Consider the following 23,461-nt stretch of genomic DNA (forward strand, 5'->3'; position numbering starts at 1 on the left):
GATTCCCAGTCAGGGCACATGTCTTGGTTGTACACCAGGTCCCCAGTTGGCACGTGAGAGGCAACCACACATTGATGTTTCCCTCTCTTTCTCTGTCCTCCCCCTCGTTCTGAAAATAAATAAAATCTAAAGTAATAATAATAATAATAATAATAATAATAAAAGCTAACAATAAATAAAAAGGTTCCCCCAACCCCCAACTCAGACCAGCCCCAGGCCAGTCTCCTGCAGTGGGAACAAGGTGCTGGATTTCCTCTCCATTTCCTTGCATGGAACATCTACTTCTCACTCATTATGCTGCCTCTGGCTCTTCCAGTGTTAAAACAAGGAGAGCAGGTGAAACTCCTGACATGCTGGCTGTTTTTTCTCCTCTCTGAACCTTGAAGTTGTTTAACTCTGATTCTTCCTGTATGGTATTTTCATGGGTTTTTGCTGCACACACCCATCCCATAGCCAAGAGTGTTTCTCCTGAAGAAGTTACCTTGAGGGGCAAGTGACTATCTCGGACCTCCTTCTGGTGCATAGCAAGTATGCATGTATCCTTTGCCTCAACGAAGTCTGAAAGGACAGGCCACTCCATTGTCCCACTACTTTAGTTTGGGGTCATAGCACTAGCCAAACATGGCCTCTCATTATTTAGATTTCTCAGGGTAGGGTGTCAGGCCACTATGCCTCCAAGCTCCAGGATACACATGTAAAATTCTTCAAGTGGTCCCACTAAAGGCTCCTTTCTTAGGCTTGATATGAAGGGACAACCTCACAGTACTCTGACAACAGTCCCAAAGCCATCTTCTAAAATAACACTCTCACCCTCTTTGCCATTCCAACCTCTTTATTAGGATGGTGGTGGCTTATTAGCTACGGGCCACAAAACCTGTTTGTGACTATGTTATCTCCGATTTTGTGAGCCTGCATCTTACTTTGGAGTGTAGGCCAAAGGGCCTAGTTTTGGGGCCTTGCCAAAACTAAGGCAGACAATAATTCTTTGTTGTACACCTGTTACAGTAGATTTTATCATTTTCAGTAGCTTGTGTTGTGCTCTGAAGCCCACTGTGTGCTAAAGCCAGGAGGAGGGGAAAGACTAACATTAGGGAAAGCAGGGAGCTAGATGACAAACCCATGGGTGGGAGCAGAAGTTTCTGAGTTAAGGAGGAATGGCACAGCAGACAGCTTAAAAGACCACCTAAACTAATGATACAAACAGAATTCCCTCCAGGGCTAAAGGCTCAGTGGCTCAGAGGGTATACAAGGTGAGGGCCAGGTTAGCAAATAAAGGCCACCAGGGGAACATCAGCCATGCCGAGATTACTGGTTTTACGATTTTATAGGTGTTTGCAGAAGTGACCAGAGGACAACACAGAACTGGATAAGCAACTTTCCTACTTCCTCATGGACAGCCCTTTTTAAATAAGTGGGAGAAGCAGGAAAATGGTGAAAGACAAAAAAAGGGTCTGAATGTTTTAAGCCAGAAATCTGAATTTAATTGGCAAGTTAATATTGAGAGACCAGGTACATGGGAACTTTCCAAAGGTCTCCACACCACTGGAAGGCTTTGCTGGACATGAGCATGTGGGGTCAGTTCCATCCATGCAGGCACCTCTCTCAATTGTTCTCATGTCCCACTCAAGAGCCATGTTTAACAGGACACTGCTTAGCCCAGGCTTCTGTGAGAAGGACTGCACAGTCATACTCAGGGGAGCAAAAACAAACCTTGGCTACAGGATTCCTCATACATCCTGCGTGCCTCAGCGCAAGACAGGAAAACATGAATTCTCTCAGGGGACCTCTTTGTCCTCTTCTTCTCCATTGAGTTAGGTGGGAACTTTCTTTAAGTTATAGCTTCCATCCTCTACACTACAAATGATAAGAAAATTCTATGATTTGAGTCCTTCCAGCTGGGTTCTCACTATATACATGGAAGATTTTGGAATAAAGAAAATTCTCAATCAAGGCTTTCAGAACTGCTGTTTTGTATGGGTTTAAAAAGAAAGGAAACTTGAGACTCAAAGTTGAGTAAGAATGCTGTCTTTTGTGGAGTTCCCTAGAAGCAGAGTCTGAAATGGGAGTTCTTGTGCATGTGGTAATATTGATAGAGTACTCTCTTGAGGTAGGTAGTACAGAAAACAGGAGGGAACAGGGGAAAAACATCTAAGCAAAGATATATTCTGACCTGGGGTCTAGCTTTATCAGATTCTACTAGGAAGCTATGAATTGTACCACAGAGTGGGACCAGCTAGCGGGACCCAGGGTGGCTTGTTGCGTTCCTGAGTCAGACAGTTGATTAATGGTCAGGAGTAGGGGCTGTATAACATCTTAGGCAAGATAGATGTATCTGGCCTGCAGGAGGTGGCAGCTGTGAGCCAACACAGAGCTGTAAAGCGACCTGGGTGGGGCACTATAGAAGTCTTTGTTCTAAAAAACCAGTTCTTCACAGGTGGTCCCAGCAGTATCAGTATTGCCTAGCAACTTGTGAGCAGTGCAAATACTTAGGCACTACTTTAGACCCACTGAATCTGAAATTCTGGGATGAGACCCAAGAGTGTGTGATTTAACCAACTTTCCAGTGTTGCTGACATAGGCTCAAATTTGAGAATCATGGTTCTAAATGGCATTGCTTGTCCTCTGAGGTATCAAATACCACTGATCCCATGGGTAGGAGCTGCAGAGTAACGTGATTTGTGGGAAATGAAAAGTACATTATCTTAATTCTCAAAATATTATCTTCTGTAATATCAAGCATCAAAAGTTCACTCCCGTTCCAGTGTTCTGGCATTATGACTCAGACTTAAAGAAAACAAGTGATACCAAAGTGGAACTATTGCATAGCTATCAAGTGTGCTGGAAAAATAAGACACTAAGACAGGATATTGATTTTTCAGCGTTTGAATACATAGTACTTAGTCAGGGCCTCTAACCTTTTTATCATCGGATTCCCTCCTATTTATAGTAGCCAAATAACCAGTTCTCTTGGTCCTAGTAACCAAGACCCTTCTAATCTTTCCACCTCCCAGAAATGTAAAGCCAACCTGATTTCTGACCAAATTATCTGCAATTCTTTCTAAAATTTCACTAACCTCTTTGCTAGTTTGATCCTTAGAGCAACAACTATTCTTCCTAAGAAAACACTGATTGGATATAATTGTTGCTCTGTCTTCCTGGAAAAATAGAGAATCACTAAAATTAGAAAATTATCAAGTTTCAAATGTCAACAACATTCTACCATTTTTTACTTAACAAATATTCTCAATAAAATACTCCATTTCTCAATATTATTTATACTTTTATTAAAGAAGGCTGAATGCTCCAAAATATAACTTGTAAATCATATCAGGAACTAGACAATAAGAAAAATCAGCTCTTTGAACCGAGAAGAAAACTCTGTGTCATATTTCATTAGAAAAATCATATGAGCCAAAGATTTTTATTCTTATTTATCTCTCCAATACTAGTTCACCCTCTAATCAAACTCTTCAGAAGTCAAAATATAATTACATTATTGTTTATTCACAAAATGACCTCAAACATAATAGCACTCAATGCATCAGTATTACTAATTCAATAATTTAAAATGTATTTTTAATTAAAATTTTCAAAATGTAATTTGGAAAAATAAGATTTTCATAAAATTCTTTCTAAAAACTAGGCTAAAAATTGAAATCTGACAGATTTCTAAGAATATGATTTCAAGAGGTTCTAGAATCCTTTCTAAGAGGAAGAAATGGAATTCTTTAAATTTTGAAATGTCAATAGTAACTTCAAATTTTCTGGAGGAACAAAGTTCATTTTTATTGAGCCATATTATTGGAAAATGTATAAAAAAGGAGATGTTTTATGGGAAATATAAGTTCAATTAGAATGTTTGAAGCATTCATGATTTATGAATACTGTTATTCATGTTTCCTCTTTATTTCAAATGCAAATACGTTTATTCAGATACATATATAATAATGTATTTGTTTATTATAATTGGCTTATGAACCTAACATTTAAAAGTTTCTATTCATTTATATCAACCACATACCTAAATGGCTTTGGTTTTATCTGAAACTTTGCCACAGATTTTTCAAATGTACATCTTAATGTTCTTTCTTCCCCTTTCCTATTGAATGTTTGAAAGCATAATATATCACTGTGAATAAAACTATTTGATTAGGCTTCAAAAATACATGCATTTTCTAAATTGTATAATAGAAGGATTCTCATTAACATTGAATTCTGTAATCCCCATATTAGTTCTTTTAGTTTAAAGGAAGCTAATTGATCTTTTTAATTAACTGTGGTTTGTTTTTCCTTTCTTAGAGCTCAACTTCTAGATTATAAGGTGGCTCTGAACTTGACCAAGTATCTCAACAAGGAAGAGGATTTTTTACCATGGCAGAGAGTCATTTCAGCTATAACCTATATTATTAGCATGTTTGAAGATGATAAAGAGCTATACCCTATGATTGAGGTGATGTTAATGATATATCTTCTGAAAATAAATGTTTAGTCACTAGCAGAATAGGAAAATATCTGAAGGAAGGAGCTCCTGGAAGACAAAAACATATGTTCCTTGCCAAGTGAAGCCAAAGGAAAGTACAATGACTTGAGTAGTCAAAGCAAAGAGGTGCTATTTTTTTCACTTTGATTTTATTTTTTAATTATAGTTTATTGATTATGCTATAACAATTGTCCCAATTTTTCCACCTTTGTCTCCCTCTACCCATCACTTCCCACTCCCTTAGGCAATCTCCACACCATTGTTCATGTCGATGAATCATGCATATAGGTTCTTTGGCTTCTCCATTTCCTATACTGCACTTTACATCCCCATGGCTAGTCTGTAACTACCCATTTGTACTCATTAATCCCCTCACCTCTTCACCCATTCCTCCCCAACCCTCTCCCATCTGGCAATTATCAAAACCCTCTACGTATCCATGGATCTGTCTCTGCTCTTATTATTTGCTTAGTTTATTTTTCAGATCAATTGTTGATAGACATGTATTTGTTGCCATTTTATTGTTCATAGTTTTAATCTTTTCTTGAATGAGGCCCTTTAATATTTCTTATAATGATAGATTGGTGGTGATGAACTCCTTTAATTTTTTTCTTGCGTGGGAAACTCTTTATCTGCCCTTCGATTCTGAATAATATCTTTGCTGGGTAGAGTAATCTTGGCTGTCAGTCCCTGCTTTTCATCACTTTTAATATTTTTTGTCAATCCCTTCTAGCCTGCAAAGTTTCTTTTGAGTAATCAGCTGACAATCTTATGAGAAGTTCCTTATAGGTAACTAACTGCTTTTTTCTTGCTGCTTTTAAGATTCTCTCTTTATCTTTAACTTTTAGCATTTTAATTATGATGTTTCTTAGAGTAGGCCTCTTTGCATTCCATCTTGTTTGGGACTTTCTGTGCTTCCTGGACTTGTGCGTCTATTTCCTTCACTGAATCAGGGAAGTTTTCTTTCGTGTTTTCAAATAGATTTCCAATTTCTTGCTCTTTCTCTTTTCCTTATGGCACCCCTATGATGTGAATGTTGGTGCACTTGAAATACAGTACTCTCTCTCTATATCGCGGTTCACTTATCGCGGCCTCACTGTATTGCAGGATTTTAAAAAATATTATATTTAATTATTTATCATGGATTTTTTGCTATATCGTGGGATTTTACTGTACTGTATACATGTTGTTAAAGTTACATAGGTTTAAGAGTGTAGAATATGTTTAAGAACATAAGTAGTTTTATAAAAGTGTGGAAAAGGTTAATAAGGGAGTGGGAAAGGTTAATAAGGGACTGGGAATGGCTTATAAGTGTGTGGGAAGGGTTTATAAAGCCTTAAAATATATATAAATACTAAAATAAATGTAAGATTCCTACTTCGCGGTTTTTCACCTATTGCAGGAGGGACTAGAACGTAATACCCACGATAAGTGAGGGAGTACTGTAGTCCTAGGATCCTTACTGTCCTCACTTTTTTAGATCCCTTTTTCTTCTTGCTGTTCTGGTTGGTCATTTTTTGCTTCCTTATGTTCCAAATCATTGATTTGATCCTTGGCTTCATCCCCTCTACTGCTGAGTCCCTGTAAATTGTCTTTTTTTTTCAATTAGTGTATCCTTCATTTCTGATGGATCTTTTTTATGCTGTTGAGGTCCTCACTAAGTTCCTTGAATATCCTTATGACCAGTGTTTTAAACTCTGCATCTGATAGATTGCTTATATCCCTTTTGTTTAGCTCTTTTTCTGGAGTTTTGTTCTGTTCTTTGATTTGGGCCATATTTCTTTGTCTCCTCATTTTGGCAGCCTGCCTGTGTTTGTTTCTATGTATCAGATAGAGCTGCTTTGACTGCGTCTTGGTAGTATGACCTAATGTAGTTGGTGTCCTTGGGGTCCAGTGGCACAGCTTCTCCTATCACCCAAGCTGGGTCCTTGAGGTGCACCCTCCATATTGACTAAGTACGCCCTCCTCTTGTCGTTGAAACTTGATTGCTGTTGGCAGATCAACGGGAGAGGCTTATCCTGGCCAGTCAGCTGCAAGGACTGGCTGTGACCACTGACCACCAACCTTCGCCCTCTGTGAAGGATCAGCTGTGCAGGAGCAGGGTGGTGGTGCTCTGACGTGGTCTGTAGCTGTCCACTGAATGCGCAAGCTCTGCAGTTTCCTGGGTGATGCAGGCCAAAGTCAGCACCTACCTGTGTTCTGCCTGGGGCCACCCTGCCTGAGATATAAAGCAATCTCAGATGGCTGCTACTTGTGCTGGGCTTAGAGATATCCAGGTGAAGATAAGCTGTGAATCTAGGCTGGTTGCTTATAGTGCCAGGCTTGGGGCCACTTAGCAAAAGATCTGGGGGCTGGGGCTCCCTGAGGCCAGCTGTTGCTTGTTTGAAAGGATTTAGAAAGTGTGAAGCATGAGCCAAAAGCAGCCATTTACATGGAAAAGCAGCTTGGATAGGCCTGTAATTTGGGTGAGACAGAATCTTTTGGGATCTCCAGGGTGGGGCAAACAGTGATGGAGTTTCAGATATGACACTAGCCTTCTGGCTCTGTAGCTTTGTTGGGGGAGGGTTCAGAAAAGGGACAATGGTCTCTGCTACCCTTCTTTCTGGGAGAAAGCTATCCCCCTGTCCATGTCTTGATGCCAGACACTTCCATTTCTCCCTATATGCCACTGGTGCCTTTCAAGCTGCTACCCAATCCTGGAGCTCTGAGGGAGTGAGTCTGAGTAAGTCCATGTGTGGATTCTTTAAAGGGAACGTCTTGGGACTCCAGAAGTTTCTTCCAATGGCTCAATCCCTGCTGGTTATTGCAGCCAGAAGTTATGGGGACTTATCTTCCTGGCACTGGAACCCTGGTGTGGAGCCTGAACTCCTCACTCCTGAGACATCCCTTCCAAATTTTTATCTACCACATGTAGATGTGGGACCAGCTCATTCCACATCTCTGCCCCTCCTACCAGACTGGATGGATGTAGTTTCTTTTTATTCTGTAGTTGTCAGACTTCCATTCAACTCAGTTTCTGATGGTGTTGATTGATGGTTGTTCCGTATTTTATTTGTAATTTTGATGTGGTTGCATGAGGAGGTGAGCTATGTTTACCTATGCTATCATCTTGACCAGAAGTCTATTTTTCAACTTGAAATGTATCAGTATTTCTGGTCAGTATTCCACTTAATAGTATATTTTAATGTTACAAGAAATATAATTATTAATATTTCATTTAAAATAGGCTACATTTTGTCCTGACCAGTGCGGCTCTGTTGGTTGGGCATCATGCCACAAAACGAAAGGTTGCTGTTTGCATTGCAGGCCACGGGATATGACAGGGTTGCGGGTTTGGTCCCCCAAGTCAGGGCACACACAAGAGGCAACCAAGCAATGTTTCTTGCTCACATCAATGTTTCTCCCTCTCTCTTTCTCCCTTCCTTTCCCTCTCTCTAAAAATTAAGTAAGTAAAATCTTTTTTAAAAATAGGCAACATTTTAAATCACAGATATAACTAAACCTTATTTTTAATGAATTATTCTAGGTCAAAATGAATTTATTCTTCCCAAAGTAACATTATATTTCTTTATTATTACTGCTGTGTTTTTCACATTGAGATTTTATAAGATAGTCATTTACTTTGCTTTGTGATTTCTGTAGCACGTTGGCAAGGCACTTGTAATTTTAAACAAATTCTGGATTAGAATCTGACTCTTCCACTTGGTAAATGAAAGAACTTGCACAAATGCTTTAATATTTGTGAGTCTTAATTTCCTTTCTACAAGAATGTCAGTACTTGGCTGCCTATGGTAATGGGGTAGTTAAGATTATATAATTTAAATGTACTTTGTAAATCCAAAGGTAATATATAAATATTGAAATAATATTACTATTTCATCACTACTTGAATAGCCTTCTCAGTGCAACAGATGTATCAAGTGTTATTCTATTTCTTACAAGTGTTAAATAAGAAGTGGAAACTTAAAACGGGCTTACCCAAAGTTTTATAAAACATTAGAGAACATTCAGAATGTTCTTATCTTCAGGATTGAAGCAATATTGCACTGGGAGAAGAACTGAATGCATCCTTTTTCTAATGACAGGCCCAAAGTTCTCTGAACTAGTACAAAAAAAGTTACAACTGGGGGTCTGTAGGTTATCATAACTGAGAGACTGTTCATAAATAATGAATGATTACTCATTGTACATGGTGCTTTTATTTCAGGAATACTTCCGTGGTCAAGTGAAGCCGGTTGCAGATGTTCTGACATGGAATGATACTGGAGATCACCTCACAAAGTTATTTTTTACATTTTTAAAACTAATACCCATTCAATATATGTGTGTGCATTTTAAAATGTGTTGAAAAGTGCTAAGGCCAAGTTCTGTGTGTTCTTGTTTCCTAAGGTTGCTCCGTGCCTCTGTGTTAGGGCTCGCATGCAAGTTGGGAGACCAGGAAGCCTTGGAGAATGCTTCCCAGTTATTTCAGCAGTGGCTCACTGGGACTGAAAGGTGATTGTTCAACATGCTTTCATTTCTAGAAGACTTTAAATCGTGAAGCAAAAAATTAAAATCTTTGAAATACTGTTTATTCTTCTAGGATTTCTGTAAATCTCAGGCTTCTGGTATATCGGTATGGAATGCAAAACTCTGGCAATGAGAGTTCATGGAACTACACTCTTGATCAATATCAGAAAACTTCATTAGCTCAAGAAAAAGAAAAACTTCTATATGCATTAGCCTCCGTGAAGAACATTACTCTTTTGTCAAGGTAAATTGAAGCTTTTTTTTTTTTTCTTCTACGAATGGTATTTGATAGTTCATGTGTCACAGTGTCCTATAGATGCTATTAATGTATATTTTTCCAAGGAAAAATCTATTAAAATTATTTCCCTGCAAGAAACAAACTATCTATGTAATAGTGGCTTAAATAATAAATTAATGTAATCTCATATGGAAAAATTTGAAAAGGTAGACAGTTTTCAGTTCTGTGACCTAAACTCTCTCTCTTTCTGTTCTGTCATCTTCAACTTGTAGGATGTCTCATGATCTCCAGAGTTCCAAATATTTTGTCTCATACATATACTTGTTAGTTCAATGGAAGAAGAACAGGAGCAAAAGAGTTCCTCCTCACAAGGCTCTGTCTTTTATGTTAAGAAGTCAGTTTTCTCCACTTCCCCTTATAATCCAGAAGTGGGTCACACTTGATCGTTCTTGGGTCTACCACACGATCGCTTGTGGACAAGGATGAACTTAAATTCCTTTGACTGACTTCAATCAATAATGCTACTCTAGGGCTGTGATAGGAGTCTAGCTTTTCTAAGATCAAAGGTACCTTGATCCAAGCCCAGAACAAAACTGATTCCTGTCATCAGAGGAGTGTCTGCCACAATATGCATACACACACAAATAAAGTGTATTTACATTTCACTCAAAAGATATAAAGACTTCTGGAAGCGCATCTATGAATCTTCTTGTACTCCACACCTATGTCCCAAGTCAACTAACTTTTGCCTTAACTCATTTTTTGCTTAATTATGGTTTCAGGGTTATTTACTTTATTAATTTAACCAAATCTTGTGATGTTATTTCTATGTATAGGTATATAGATTGTGGGACTAGAAATGAATGTCATAATATCTATCCTTGACAAATTTAAAGGTTCACTAGAGAGGCAAAATGTAAATTATAAATTACAAATACAATAACCAATTTGTAAGGACTATCAGAAACTCTTTATACCTGGCAGAGTCAACAATACACCATCACCATCTTGCTTCAGGGCTATATGTCACTCCTGCTCACTGCTCTAGGATAGTCTACCAAGAACTTGATCATCTTGACAGTCCACAGAATACCACATTGATCCATTACTTGGATGACATTATGCCAATTGTATCTGATGAGAAAATTAGCAAGTACTTAGATGCCTTACTAGACTCTTGTGAGCTAAAGGATAAAAGATAAATTGCACAAAAATTCAGGAGCCCACCACTCCAGTGCAGTTTCTGAAAGTTCAGTAGGCTAGATCATGTTGAGATATTCTCTCTATATACAGCCATGGCACAGATTTAATAAAAATCTATTGGTTTGGTTACTTAATCTATTGATTTGGACTTATTCTCATTTTACTATAATTATAGCCAACTAATCTTACCACATAGGTTATGTTAAGAGATTGTTTTTTACAATCAATAAAAGAACAAATGAGACTTAACTGTTATCCCACAGAAAATTAGAGCATAAATACTTTCCCTTAACTTATTAGCTTTTTTTTATAGTTCAGGGGAATAATAGGTAAGTGGACAAAATGCTTCTCTTCAATAGATAGAATTACTTATTTTTGTTATTTATTGGGGTGACATTGGTTAATAAAATTATATAGGTTTCAAGTGTCCAATTCTATGATATATCACACAAAGTCAAATTTTCTGTCACCATATTTTTGACCCCCTTTACCCTTTAAATCCCCTACCACCCCTCCCTCTGGTAATCACCATACTGTTGTCTGTGTTTATGAGTTTTTGTTTGTTTTCTTGCTTGTTCATTTGTTGCTTTCAGTTTTATATCCCACATATAAGTGAGATCATATGATTCTTGATTTTTCTTGTCTGACTTATTTTGCTTAGCATGATATTCTCAAGATCTATCCACGTAGTCATAAAAAATTAAGTTAAAATTGTTTTTTAATTGTTTTTAGTACTTTCAAAATAATTCAAGTTTTAATATTTCTGTGGTTTACATTTCACTAGTCCTCAAAATTACATGTTGATTTAGTTAAATATTTTAGAAAATTTTAAATTGTGCTTTATTATTTGTCATATTTAATTAACTTGATTGGTTGGTCCCTCTAGAATTGAATTATAGGAATGAAAGATATATTCTATTGGAATTTAGCTAAGAATGAGTGAACATTAAAGGTTCATTTTGAATTTTTGGCTTCTCTTAGGTATTTGGATTTGCTCAAGGACTCAAACCTTATTAAAACTCAGGATGTGTTTACAGTCATTCGATATATCTCATATAACAGCTATGGGAAGAACATGGCCTGGAATTGGATACAGAACAACTGGGAATATCTAGTCAACAGGTGAGATGATCAGATAATGGTTTGTTGTTCTCTTTGTTGGATACTATCTACAATTCTTTCTTTTTTTCTCTTTACTGTACTTTCCCTGACAGCTGTGCAGTATCTGAATTGGCATATTAGTAGAGGTAAATAATCATGCCCCCCCCCCCCGGGAAAGCAATATACTAATTAATTTTCATTATAATTTCTTTTTGGAAAGTATTCCACCTATCTGTAGAATTCTGAGATCTGGATAGATGCCTAAGTCACACTGTTTTTAGTTTGATTAAAACAAGGTAATATAATTCTGCCTGTTGTGATAGTACCTGGCTAAATGAAAACTAAATGAGAATTCCTGGACCTGGGTTCAAATTAGAGCCTTGTATCTTAATGGGATTATATAAATGATACATTTTATATCCTTTGATCAGATTATTAAATTTTAGGTATTTTGAAAAGTTTTAAAAAAGAAACTGCACTTTCCAGGCAATAACAGTTTTAAAATGGAAAACAGCAAATTAAAGAGATGCTTTCTCAATTTTTAAAAAAAGTTCTTCAGCCCATTCAAAAGAAATATTGCTATTCTTGGTCCTGATCCTCTAAATTTAATGCTTAATTCCATTAAAAAGATATTTCTTTGACAGAGCATAAAATAAAATATAGATTATATATTCCAAATAAATGTGAAAACAGTGACCAAAAGGCCTTTACCATCTGAAATCCCCACACCAGGAAATAGCCTCTCTCATCCCCTTCTCATCTCTTCTGTCTTCTTGTCAACACTACCTAATTGACTGCCTTATCAGAAATATTAACTACAACAACTTGTACAACTTTTCTACCCTACAATTCCCCTGAGTTCCATTATGTTGATTCACATTTCCCATCCTTCTGAGATCAGATTAAATCTCTAGCTCTACCATGTTCCTTTACTTTTTTTTTTTTTTGCCTACTTCTGATAAATTTTTGCCTTTTTTATCATTGCAATGATTGGTAGTAACTGCTTATCCACCTATATGAGGATTGAGTGATGCACATGCACACCCCCATGATACTTTGTTCATCTGTTTATATTGTTCAATAAAATGCTTAGTTTAGAAACAATAAATCTACCTATTCAGAACATGTTATCTGGAGGGTAACAGTTCATATTATGCAAGATAATACTTTTCATTTGGAAAGATATATGCCTAATGGCAAATATCATGTATTTTGTTTTAATTGAAAAGGCTGTAAAACTTTTATTGGTATATGCTGCACAAAACCTATGTAGATGAAGAACAATGCTTACTTTTGAATTATTGTAAAAAGACAAGTAAATAATATTCATTGTGCAAACTGTTTATTACAAGGCTTATTTAAATAGCTCTGGTGTAATTTATTTCAAAGTATGCATTTTTCATTTTTAAAAATTAGTTCATTGTTATTCTTCTTAAAAAGTTAGAAGTAGAAAAATTCAGGTGTTATTTTGTCATAAAAGTTATAAACATCTGACCTTAAAATAAATCTATTAGACATAATACTGAATTTTTTAAAGAAAAATGAATTGATAAAAAATTTCCAGTGCTAGTTCCAAAACCCTCACCCAAGCATTTTAATATTGCTTCATAGTCTAGTAATCTAATTCTCATGGTATTATTTCAAATAGTCTCAAACATAAAATTATGTAATAACTACATGTTGGACACACATATATATATATACACACACACAAAATGTCCAATACTAATTATGGCTAGTTTGAATAAATAAAATTTTCTTATTAACATTGGATAAGGCAAATTAAACAGAAATGAACCAAGCTTTATCCAAAATTTCCAAACTCTTGAATATTTACCAGATTTCAAAATGAGTGGTTTGACTGTCTCCATTTCTGAATTATTTCCATTCTAAAATAAATAACTTGCTTTTTTATAAAGTTTTTGTCATGTGATTTTTATGACAACTGATGACCACATGACTAATGTCCTTTTCCAGTTTGAAACTTAACCACCAAGTTCCAAAGATACTTTAGAATTTATTTTTTGCTTTTATTTATTCCACTAAATTCTTAGATGAAACTGTGAAGTTGGGTGAACCCAATAAATTAATAATGTAGTATGAAAAAGTTTGGTTTTAATTTACAACTATGGCTAAAAAATTAAGTCAGTAGAATATAACTGAAACCATTTAAACATTACCCCATAAACAAAATAATTTGAAAAATAAGTTTTTTGTGTGTGTCAAAACCATTTTTTTGGGGAAACATAAAAATAGTTATGTAAACATTAAGTCCAAGAAGATTATTTTTGTGTAAGTTCCTATTTTAGTTTTAAAAGTAGTCAATATGATATATAACATATTTCTTCTTAAATGCTACACTTTATGTGATACTGGTTTCTTTAGAATGAATATATTTTATTCTTACAATTATAGTATTTATGCAGGTAGTTGTAGTTTTTCTTAAATCTATTCATTGCTAATTCCCAAATATATCCTTAAATTTTAGTCTCCAAGAACAAAACAGAGGAGGAATATCACAGAAATTACAGAAGATTACTGTTAATTTTTTTTAACTTATAATTAACAGACTTTCTTTTAACCTATAGAATATCATTATAGCAACTTAAGTGTAGTTTCATTTTTTTTATTCCCATTTTCTTATTATGAGGATTGGTTGTTTTGTATGAAATGCAGATAAGCAAAATTAAGGATACAAATATCACCCATAATTCCACCACCTAGAAATAACCCCTGTTGTCACACTACAGTCTTTTTCTTGAATCCCTTTTTATGGAGAAATAATCTGGTTCCTTGTTCTCACTAACCGTAGAGTCTAGTGATAGAGACCAATATTAAGTTAAGAATCACACAAATGCATGTATACTTAAAACTGTAATAATTATAGACAGAAGAGGTTCAGAGCACACTGAAAGAGTATAAAGGGAAAACCAACCAAGTCAAGAGAAATTGGAGGTTAAGGACTTTCCTATGGAAGTGATGGTTGTGTTGAATTCTGAAGGAAGGGTAGGAGTAAATTAGGTGAACAAGAGTTGCAGCATTCCTGGCTGAACACTTACTATTAGGAAAGAGGAAAGATAAGGACCAAGCTTTGCAGGATCATGTTAAGATTTGAGCGCTTGTTCTAAAAGCAGTAAGTAACTAAAGGGTTATAAGTAAGAAAATGAAATGTTCAATTTTACTCTGAGAAGAAAAGCTCCGGTGCTAACGTAAAGCACAGACCTAAATGGGGGCCAGAGTGAGTTTGAGAAAAGCAGTTAGAGAGATAGTGCAGGAGTTTTGGCAAAAAATAATGGTAGATTGGACTATGGAAATAATGATGAAGATGAAGACATAAGAACAACATTTAGAATTGGGTGGTAGATTAGGAACGGGAGACAAAAGTGAGATGTCAAAGATAATGCCTCGATTTCTAGAAAAGATCAGATTTGCAGATGGAGAACGATGAATTCAGTTTGTTAAATGAGGTGAGGAGGAATAACCTGAAGGAACATAAGTTTTTAAAAATAGTGAAAGAATAATGGTCTGGAAGCAGCAATGGGAAGCATGACACACCTATTCCATTTTTGACCTGGTGCTACAAAGGGTGTGGGAAAATAAACATACTTCAAATAAGAAGCGGTATCCCTGTAAAGGGATATTTGCAGAGAACTAGGTTGAAGGCTTGGAGGGACTGGGACAATCCAGGAGGCTAAGTAAGAGAGACAAGGAGGAGCACATTATAGGGACAGTGTTGAGAATAGATGCCTCTTATATTTCGGATAATGACTGATGACATTAAGTGAGGGAAAATTGCAGGTTTAGACATCTAAGACAAAAGATGAAGGACATGGTGGATTTAAATTGAATGGCATCTGTGATACGAGTGAACATTGAACCTAGTGCACCGAACATCATGGTTAATTATTAAAACTTTTTGTCTTTTACACATTGTTTTTTTTTCCTCTTTATATTTCTTCTGCCAACTACTGATTCATTATTTTGCTAATTTCAGGTTTGCACATTTCTTCATCTCATTAATTTAAAGGATTCTTTATATAGCGAAAATATTTGTTCTTTTTACAACAAAGTAATAAATTTTGACTTTTAGTTTTACAGCATTTTTAATATAAAACTTTTTTGAAAAGTGTATGCAACAAACTTTATCAGTTTTTATCTTCTTGTTTTCTGCTTTTGCTATGTCATAATTTTTAATGTAAAATTTTTCTTACTGCTAGTTTACTTCTTTATCTATTAATGTATTTTATTTTATCTTTCCCCACATTTCAATGGTTCATGTTTTTAAATTATATTTTATTGATTATGCTATTACAGTTGTCCCAGTTTTTCCCCTTTTTCCCCCTCCACCCAGCACCCACCTCACTCCATCAGGCAGTCCCCCCACCATTGTTCATGTCATGGGTCATGCATAGGTTCTTTGACATCTTCATTTCCTATACTGTACTTTACATCCCCATGACTATTCTGTAACTACCTATTTGTACTTCTTAATCCCTTCACCTTTTCACCTATTACCCCAATGCCCGCTGTCATATGGCTGCCATTAAACCATTCTCTGTACCTATGATTCTGTTTCTGTTCTGCTTATTTGAAAGTTTGTTTTTTAGATTCAATTATTGATAGATATGTATATATTGCCATTTTATTGTTCATAGTTTTGATCTTCTTTTTTCTTAAATAAGTCCCTTTAACATTTCAGATAATAAAGGTTTGGTGATTATGAACCCCTTTAGCTTTTTCTTGTCTGGAAGCTCTTTATCTGCCCTTTAATTCTAAATGATAGCTTTTCTGAGTAGAGTAATCTTTGCTGTACATCCTTGCTTTTCATCACTTTGAACATTCTTTGCCAATCCTTTCTAGCCTGCAAAGTTTCTGTTGGGAAATCAGCTGGAAGTATTACAGGAACTCCCTTGTAGGTAGCTGCCTGCTTTTCTCTTATTGCTTTTAAGATTCTCTCTTTATCTTTAACCTTTGGCATTTTGGTTATGATGAGTCTCAGTGAAGGCCTCTTTGTGTCCATCTTATTTGGGATGCTCCATGCTTCCTGGACGTGCCTGTCTATTTCCTTCACCAAATTAGGGAAGTTTTCTTTCATTACTTTTTCAAATAGATTTCCAATTTCTTGCTCTTTCTCTTCTCCTTCTGGCATCCCTATGATGTGAATGTTGGTACACTTGAAGTTGTACCAGGGGCTCCCTCTACTATCCTTGTTTTTTTATTTTTATTTTTTAACTCTTTTTTCTTCTTGCTGTTCTGGTTGGTTGTTTTTTGCTTCCTTATGTTCCAAATCACTGATTTGATTCTTGGTTGTATTCTCTCTACTGCTGATTCCCTGTGAATTGTTCTTTATTTCAATTAGTGTATCCTTCATTTCTGACTGGATCTTTTTTATGCTGTTGAGGTCATCACTAAGTCCCTTGAGTATCTTTACAACCAGTGTTTTGAGTTCTGCATCTGAAAGATTGTTTATTTCCATTATGTTTAGTTCTTTTTTCTGGAGTTTTGTTTGACTTGGGCTATGTTTCTTTGTCTCCTCAATTTGGCAGCCTCTCGGTGTTTGTTTCTGTGTATTGGGTAGAGCTACTTTGACTCCGTGTCTTGGTAGTGTGTCCTAAGGTAGTAGGTGTCCTGTGAGGTCCAATGACACAGCCTCCCCTATCACCCAAGCTGGGTACTCAAGTTGTGCCCTTCATGTGAGCTGAGTACACCCTCCTCTTGTAATTGAGCCTTGATTGTTGTTGGGAGGTCAATGGAAGGGAATTACCCAGGCCAGTCAGCTACAAAGACTGACTGTGACCACTTAGTACCAACCTCCACCCTCTGTGGAGATTCAGCTGTGCATGGGCCCACTCCACAAGCAGGGCTTACTTCAGCAGGGTTCTGGTGTCTGCTTGTGTTCTGTCTGGGGCCAATTAGCATAAGTTATAAAGCAATCTGTAGCTATCTGCTTCTTGGGGTTCCCTGGAGGTGCCCTAGTGAGGCCAGGCTGTGAACCAAGGCCTGCTGCTGCTAGTGCCAGGCCTGAGGACACTTAACAAAGTACAGGGGCTCACTGAGGCCGGCTGTTGCTTATTTGAGAGAATTTAGGAAGATCAGAAGCATGTGCCAAGACACATCATTTGTATGGAAAAACCACTGTTAACCACTTGGGTGGGCCCATAGTTGGATGGGGCAGAGTCTCAGGGAATCACCAGGGTGGGGCTAACAGTGTTAGATGGGTTGATAGGTCTCAGATATGGTGCCCACCTCACTCTGTGGCTCTGTTTGGGAGTGGAGCTCAATGAAGAGCAATGGCCTTGCCAGCAGTTCTGTGTTGGAGAAAGCTGTCTCCCAGCTCTCACCCTGAAGGCAGACACTTCGGTTCCTCTGTGTATGCCACTGGTGCCTTTCAAGCTGCTGCGCTAGTGCTGAAGTACACAGGGAGTGAGTCTGAGTAAGTCCATGTGTGGTTCCTTTAAGAGGAACTGCCTGGGAATCCAGCATTGTTTTCCACTGACTCAATTGACACTGGTTTTTACAGCCAGAAGCCATAGGAACTTATCTTCAGGGCACTGGAACCCTGGGCTGGGCAGCCTTGTGTGGGGCTGGAATCCCTTGCTCCCAAGATATCCCTCTTGCTTTTTATCCGCCACACTTGGGTGTGGGACCAACTCGTGCTGTGTGATCATGTCTCTGCCCTTCCCACCAGTCTTGATGGGTGGTTTCTGCTTTAATTTTGTGGTTGCAGGACCTCCTTTCAACTTGATTTTTGCTGGGTCTGAGTGATGGTTGTTCTATAGTTCAGTTGTAATTTTGTTGTGGTTGTGGGAGGAAGCGAGCAGTCTTGGAGATCTCTCCAGTGCTTCATGTTTTATATGCATTTTTTGTGGTTGTTTTTCTTTTTGCACTGTGATGGGAGGTATATCTGTATCACAATCATTGGTGTTATGATCTGTAAGGAAATTTCTGATTCTTGCTTTTAAGAAGAGATTATATTCTATTTTTGCACTTAGTTTCATGTCTTTTCTTATCCGGGCTGATACAGATCATAACCAAAATATGGAACTAGCTAATATAGCTCTTTGAAAACAAAACCAAAAAATATATAAAAGCCTATATTCAAATTTCTGTATCTGCAGGAACATGCATAGAGTATTAGTTAGCATGAAGGTGATAGAGTTTTTCTGCTGTAACAGAAACATAGAAATTCAGCAGCTGGAAGGACATAAGTAATTAGTTTTCACTCAGGTTGGTCTCCTGAAGTAAACATTCCAAGTTGTTAGGTAGTTTTGCTTCACGAAGCCTATGGCCTTATCCTAACTATGTGGCTGAAACTTTGAGAAAGGATGAAAACAAAAAACAAACAAACAAACAAAAAACCCAGGAAGTCTAAGGCAGGCAATTTTTTTCACTTAAGCAAGGAGACAAAAGTTGAACATTATCACTTCAGCTCATGTTCCATTGATAAGAGTTGACTTACCTGTTTACACCTAACTAGGAAGGAAACTGAGAAATGTAGTCTCCACCTGGGTTCTCCTGCATGCAGAAAAAGGAGAACTGATTTGGATAATACAGCAAGCAGTCTACCACCTCTGGGAAAGTTGGTGTGCATCTATCTAACAAAAAGAAGTACAGAGTTTGCTAAGAATTTCTTCTGAATACAATTATTTTAAATTAAATGTTTTGCTCACTTTGAAAATTACTTTTTAAAAAACCCACAAAATAAAAAGGAAATGTTCTCATCTAGAGAAAAGATTTAAAGTTCTGTGTACTTATATTCTCTTTTACTCCCCTCAATTTCTCTCCAGATACACGCTCAATGACAGAAACCTTGGCCGGATTGTCACAATAGCAGAGCCATTCAACACTGAACTACAGCTCTGGCAGGTATGGAGACAAACTTCTCTGTGATTTGTCTTAGAAGGGACAATATTAAACTTTTCTGAAAAACAGAGATAGTATTTTTTTTTTTTCTGTTTAGATCAGAGCAGACAAGGAGAAAGAAAGAATTATTGTATCTAATTAAATGTACACCTATTTTTTTTTAACTGAGAAAAATCAAATAAGCAAGAAACAAAGTTTAAAATATGAGAAAGGCGGGCTTTAGAAGTCTGCATGAGACTGTTCAGCTTACCAACTCATGAACAGTATACCTCTCCTTTCCTGGTAAATATTACCCTGGAATAAGTTGGTCAAGATGTGATTCCTTTCAGAATTCATAGTTTTGGAATTTCAAAACTTAACTCAAATCTTTTAGGTTTCAAACATCTCAGTTCCCTGAGGGAAATACGTATATTAATGTTGGACACATTATATGGATTTTCAGTATCTATTTATTAGATATTGGAGTGCTGGCATTCTTCTGTGTGTTAAGAAACAAAATAAATCTTATTTTTGTAAATAGCAAATAGTACTATGGTTGAGTTTTAGGGAGAGTTTGGAGGAAATTGGGAGGATAGAATAATTTTAACAATGATTTTTTTAAAAAGAACCCTTAATAAGTGAACTGCAAGTATATTAAAGTGCACCAGACTCCTGGAGTGAAAGGCTAAGCAACGCCATCATTCCACACACTGAATTTTCCAGGGACTGCTCTGAGGCAGGCACAGAAAATAGAGAAAGCAGCAGAAGCAGGAGTGGGCATGCCAGCTGCTAGTATGCTGCCCTCCTTCCCTGATATGTTAGCGTCTCTTGTGGCTTGATGCTCTACCAGGCCTCCCAAGCCATGGGTGATCATGACTGTTCTGAGAAATGGGCTCAATCTAAATGATGGATCAAAAGATATATCTCAATGTTGTATAGTGACACTGAATTTCCAGGTAAGAAGGAAACAAATATAGTCTTATAAATGACACTCTTGAAGATTAATTTGGCTTAAAATGACTTGCTTAATTATTTCCCTCTCTTTTACAGGTGGAAAGTTTTTTCAAAAGATATCCAGAAGCTGGAGCAGGAGAAAAACCTAGGGAGCAAGTGCTGGAAACAGTGAAAAACAATATTGAATGGGTAAAACAAAATAGGAAGAGTATAACAGAATGGTTTTTGAGTTTACCTAGGAATGGTTCAAATATCGTATTTTAATTTTGTGAATCTGTTGTTTCTACTATTAAGCATTGGCTGACCTGATTTAACAAGCACTATGGCAGGAACCTTATACACAGATTCTGCTTTTTCTGAGTATTATGTTTTATGTTTTGCAAAGCTTTAAAATTGTTTGTCTTTGTTTATGAAAGAAGATACAAAAAAGGAGTTAATGTACTCAGGGATTTCTTCTAAGTGTACTTCATAGGAGATTCTTTACAAAGGCTATTTTAATGTCTTTAAATATTATTCTTTGTATCTCAAATTTGTGAAAAATAGAACAGTTTGGTCTTAGCTTTACATTTTTAGTACTAAAGAAACACCACTAATCTTTTCTCTTAATTGATTTTTAAAGTTGAATACCAGTACTTGAGTGACCAATATTACATTGTACTCTTTATTTTGTTATTCAGAATTATACAGACCTAATATCATTTTATTCACATATGTCTTATTCCTTTAAATTCTACTAAAGTCACTGAGCTTAAATTTTACTCAAGGATTGCATGAATTAGCCAAAGAAATGGCTGACTGTTGCCTTTGCTCTTGTAAAATCAACAAGAGTACTCTCCTCTCCTTTTTAAAATAAATCTGAATAATTACCTTGAAAATATATATATTGTTTTTCAGCGTCACTTTATTTTTGAATAATAATAACTGATGTTCCCTAAATAATTTAGCACAATGCAACTATGATTCAAGAACCCAGCCTTTTTCATGCTTGGTACTCTATCAACTTGTTCCATTCCCTGCAAAGCTCCCTCAAATATGCTATGAAATTAGAGGGAAGATAGAGTTTAACTCTTCTCCATGGACTTTAGAGGAAAAATGCTAAATAATTGGATACTGGTCAAAAAGAAGCAAAGGCTGATTATTCTATAACATTAAATGGAATTAGAATTCAGCTTCAACCTAACCTAGCAATCTAAGTGTGAAAATGAGGAAACACGTGATTGTCCACAGCATGACTCTGAATATCTGTGGATATATCTCCTTATAGTAACTTTTATGTATAAACCCCTATCCTAATCCATACAGAATAGCACGGATCAAATTTAAATCCATGACTTGATTAAAGACACCAGTTATATTTAATATTGTACTTCATGCCTAGTAGATCCACAATTTAAGTCCAATAAGCAGAAAAGATGGTAAATTACTATTTTCCAATCTGCTATCTTTAGAAAAATCTAAATTTATTTAGAACCTTCAGAACTATAAGATAATTTAAGATTGGCCTGATGGTAATTGAAGCACATGAAAACAATCAAAATCCTAACTTTGACTTTATTTACATAATAATGTGCCCTAATGAAGTCCTGTCAAACTTTGTAGAAGTTCTTAGGGGTATCTTTCAATGATCATTTCTCAATTCACACAGCTAACCTGACAAATTCAAATGTAGACTGGGAAGAAATAAAAAGATAAAAATGAAGAAATATCTAGACCAAAACTTTAAAAATGTTATTTTAACTTATTTCAGAAGAAGAAACACATTAACATCATAAGCAATCAGGAAAACTACACTATGCTAACTTCAAGTTAACCACAATCAAAACCAGCACTTGAAGTCTAGTATTGTTTCAAGTAGACAGGAAGTAAGATGGTTTCTTCTTCTGCTTTATGTAATAAATAAATTTTTAAAGAAAAAAATATAAGATGGTAAGTAAAACAGATCTCAACTTGTTTACAAGCTATTCTGTTTCATTCTATTTTAAGCACTAAAATTGAGAATGAACTAGTCTCTTTACCCCACATGAAGAAGAGCTGCGCACACTTTGCCATAGTTACTTAACTAGCCCACCAGTCCTTCCCTTTTTCTTAATTTCTTTTTTTAATCCTCACCTGAGGGTATGCTTGTTGATTTTAGAGAGGGAGAGAGGGAGGGAGGTGGGGGAGAGAGAGAGAGAGAGAGAGAGAGAAGAGAGAGAGAGAGAGAGAGAGAGAGAGAGAGAGAGAGAGAGAGAGAGAGAGACTGCAACCTTTAGGTGTACAGGAGGATATTCTAACTAACTGAGCCACCCAGCCAATACAATAGTATCTGGTTTTTAAAAGGCTGATTACTAATAGATAAACCTGTGCCACACACAACTTACTACTGTATTGCTTGGTTTTGTCACAGTTTTCTAATATGTTGTTTTCAAAATTAAACCACAGTAAAACCTTTGACTTTAAAAACATAATTGGAAAAAATGATCAGCAAGGTCATGTAGCAAGAGGCAGAGGCAGAGGTACTGCTTTCCCTCTAGGCTGCCTACTCCTGTGTTTCAGATCATTGCTATGCACTCACATAATATAAACCAGAAGTTTAAATAATGAACCGTGAGTGTAAAGGTGACAAGCAAGGAAGGTCTGGGAAGCAGAGATATACAGCTCAGTTGAAGGCAATGGTATTCTTGCAGTTTACCCTCCATGCCGGTGAAGTATTAGTCCAAAAACAGATAAATATAAGAGGAACAAAAATCTTGAACAGTAATTCTCAAAGGAGATTAGGGATAAGGAGAAATAAAGGGAAGAGGGGTAGAATTACCCATGGAGCTTTCCAAAACATCGTTAAATAACAATATCAAACATCTTTTAAAATTTATCAGGTACTGTTCTAAACACTAGCACTACAAGTAGATTAATTTTTACATTTAAACTTCGCAAAACTCCCATGAGATAGTACTGTTAATACCTCTATTTTACAGATGGAGGAACTGAGAGAAGTTATAGAACTTGCCCAAGGCCATAGAAGTATTGTCTGGCAGCAGTCAGGTTTTGAATCCAGGAAGTTTATCACCAGAACCTATGTTCTTAACCACTATGTCAAAGTAGAAACACACACGTTAAAATCAGAGTGATCTGGATTTGAATTTCAGCCACTTGGT

The 23,461-nt window shown here is 36.3% G+C and overlaps 1 protein-coding gene across 1 annotated transcript in view; it reads left to right on the forward strand.

The window, feature by feature from the left end:
• Positions 1-21,206, forward strand: part of ENPEP (glutamyl aminopeptidase) — a 93,817-nt gene extending 72,611 nt beyond the window's left edge. The window contains exons 14-20 of the mRNA XM_090266420.1: positions 4,300-4,450; positions 8,688-8,761; positions 8,870-8,974; positions 9,063-9,233; positions 11,412-11,552; positions 19,319-19,397; positions 20,424-21,206. Coding sequence (XP_090122546.1) covers positions 4,300-4,450; positions 8,688-8,761; positions 8,870-8,974; positions 9,063-9,233; positions 11,412-11,552; positions 19,319-19,397; positions 20,424-20,591 — 889 coding nt within the window. The 3' untranslated portion in view covers positions 20,592-21,206. The remainder of the gene's footprint in view (positions 1-4,299; positions 4,451-8,687; positions 8,762-8,869; positions 8,975-9,062; positions 9,234-11,411; positions 11,553-19,318; positions 19,398-20,423) is intronic.
• Positions 21,207-23,461: the final 2,255 nt, after the last annotated feature.

The sequence above is a fragment of the Furipterus horrens genome, unplaced genomic scaffold, assembly GCF_987537825.1.
Source record: "Furipterus horrens unplaced genomic scaffold, mFurHor1.1.pri manual_scaffold_2, whole genome shotgun sequence".
Classification (NCBI taxonomy): Eukaryota; Metazoa; Chordata; class Mammalia; order Chiroptera; family Furipteridae; genus Furipterus; species Furipterus horrens.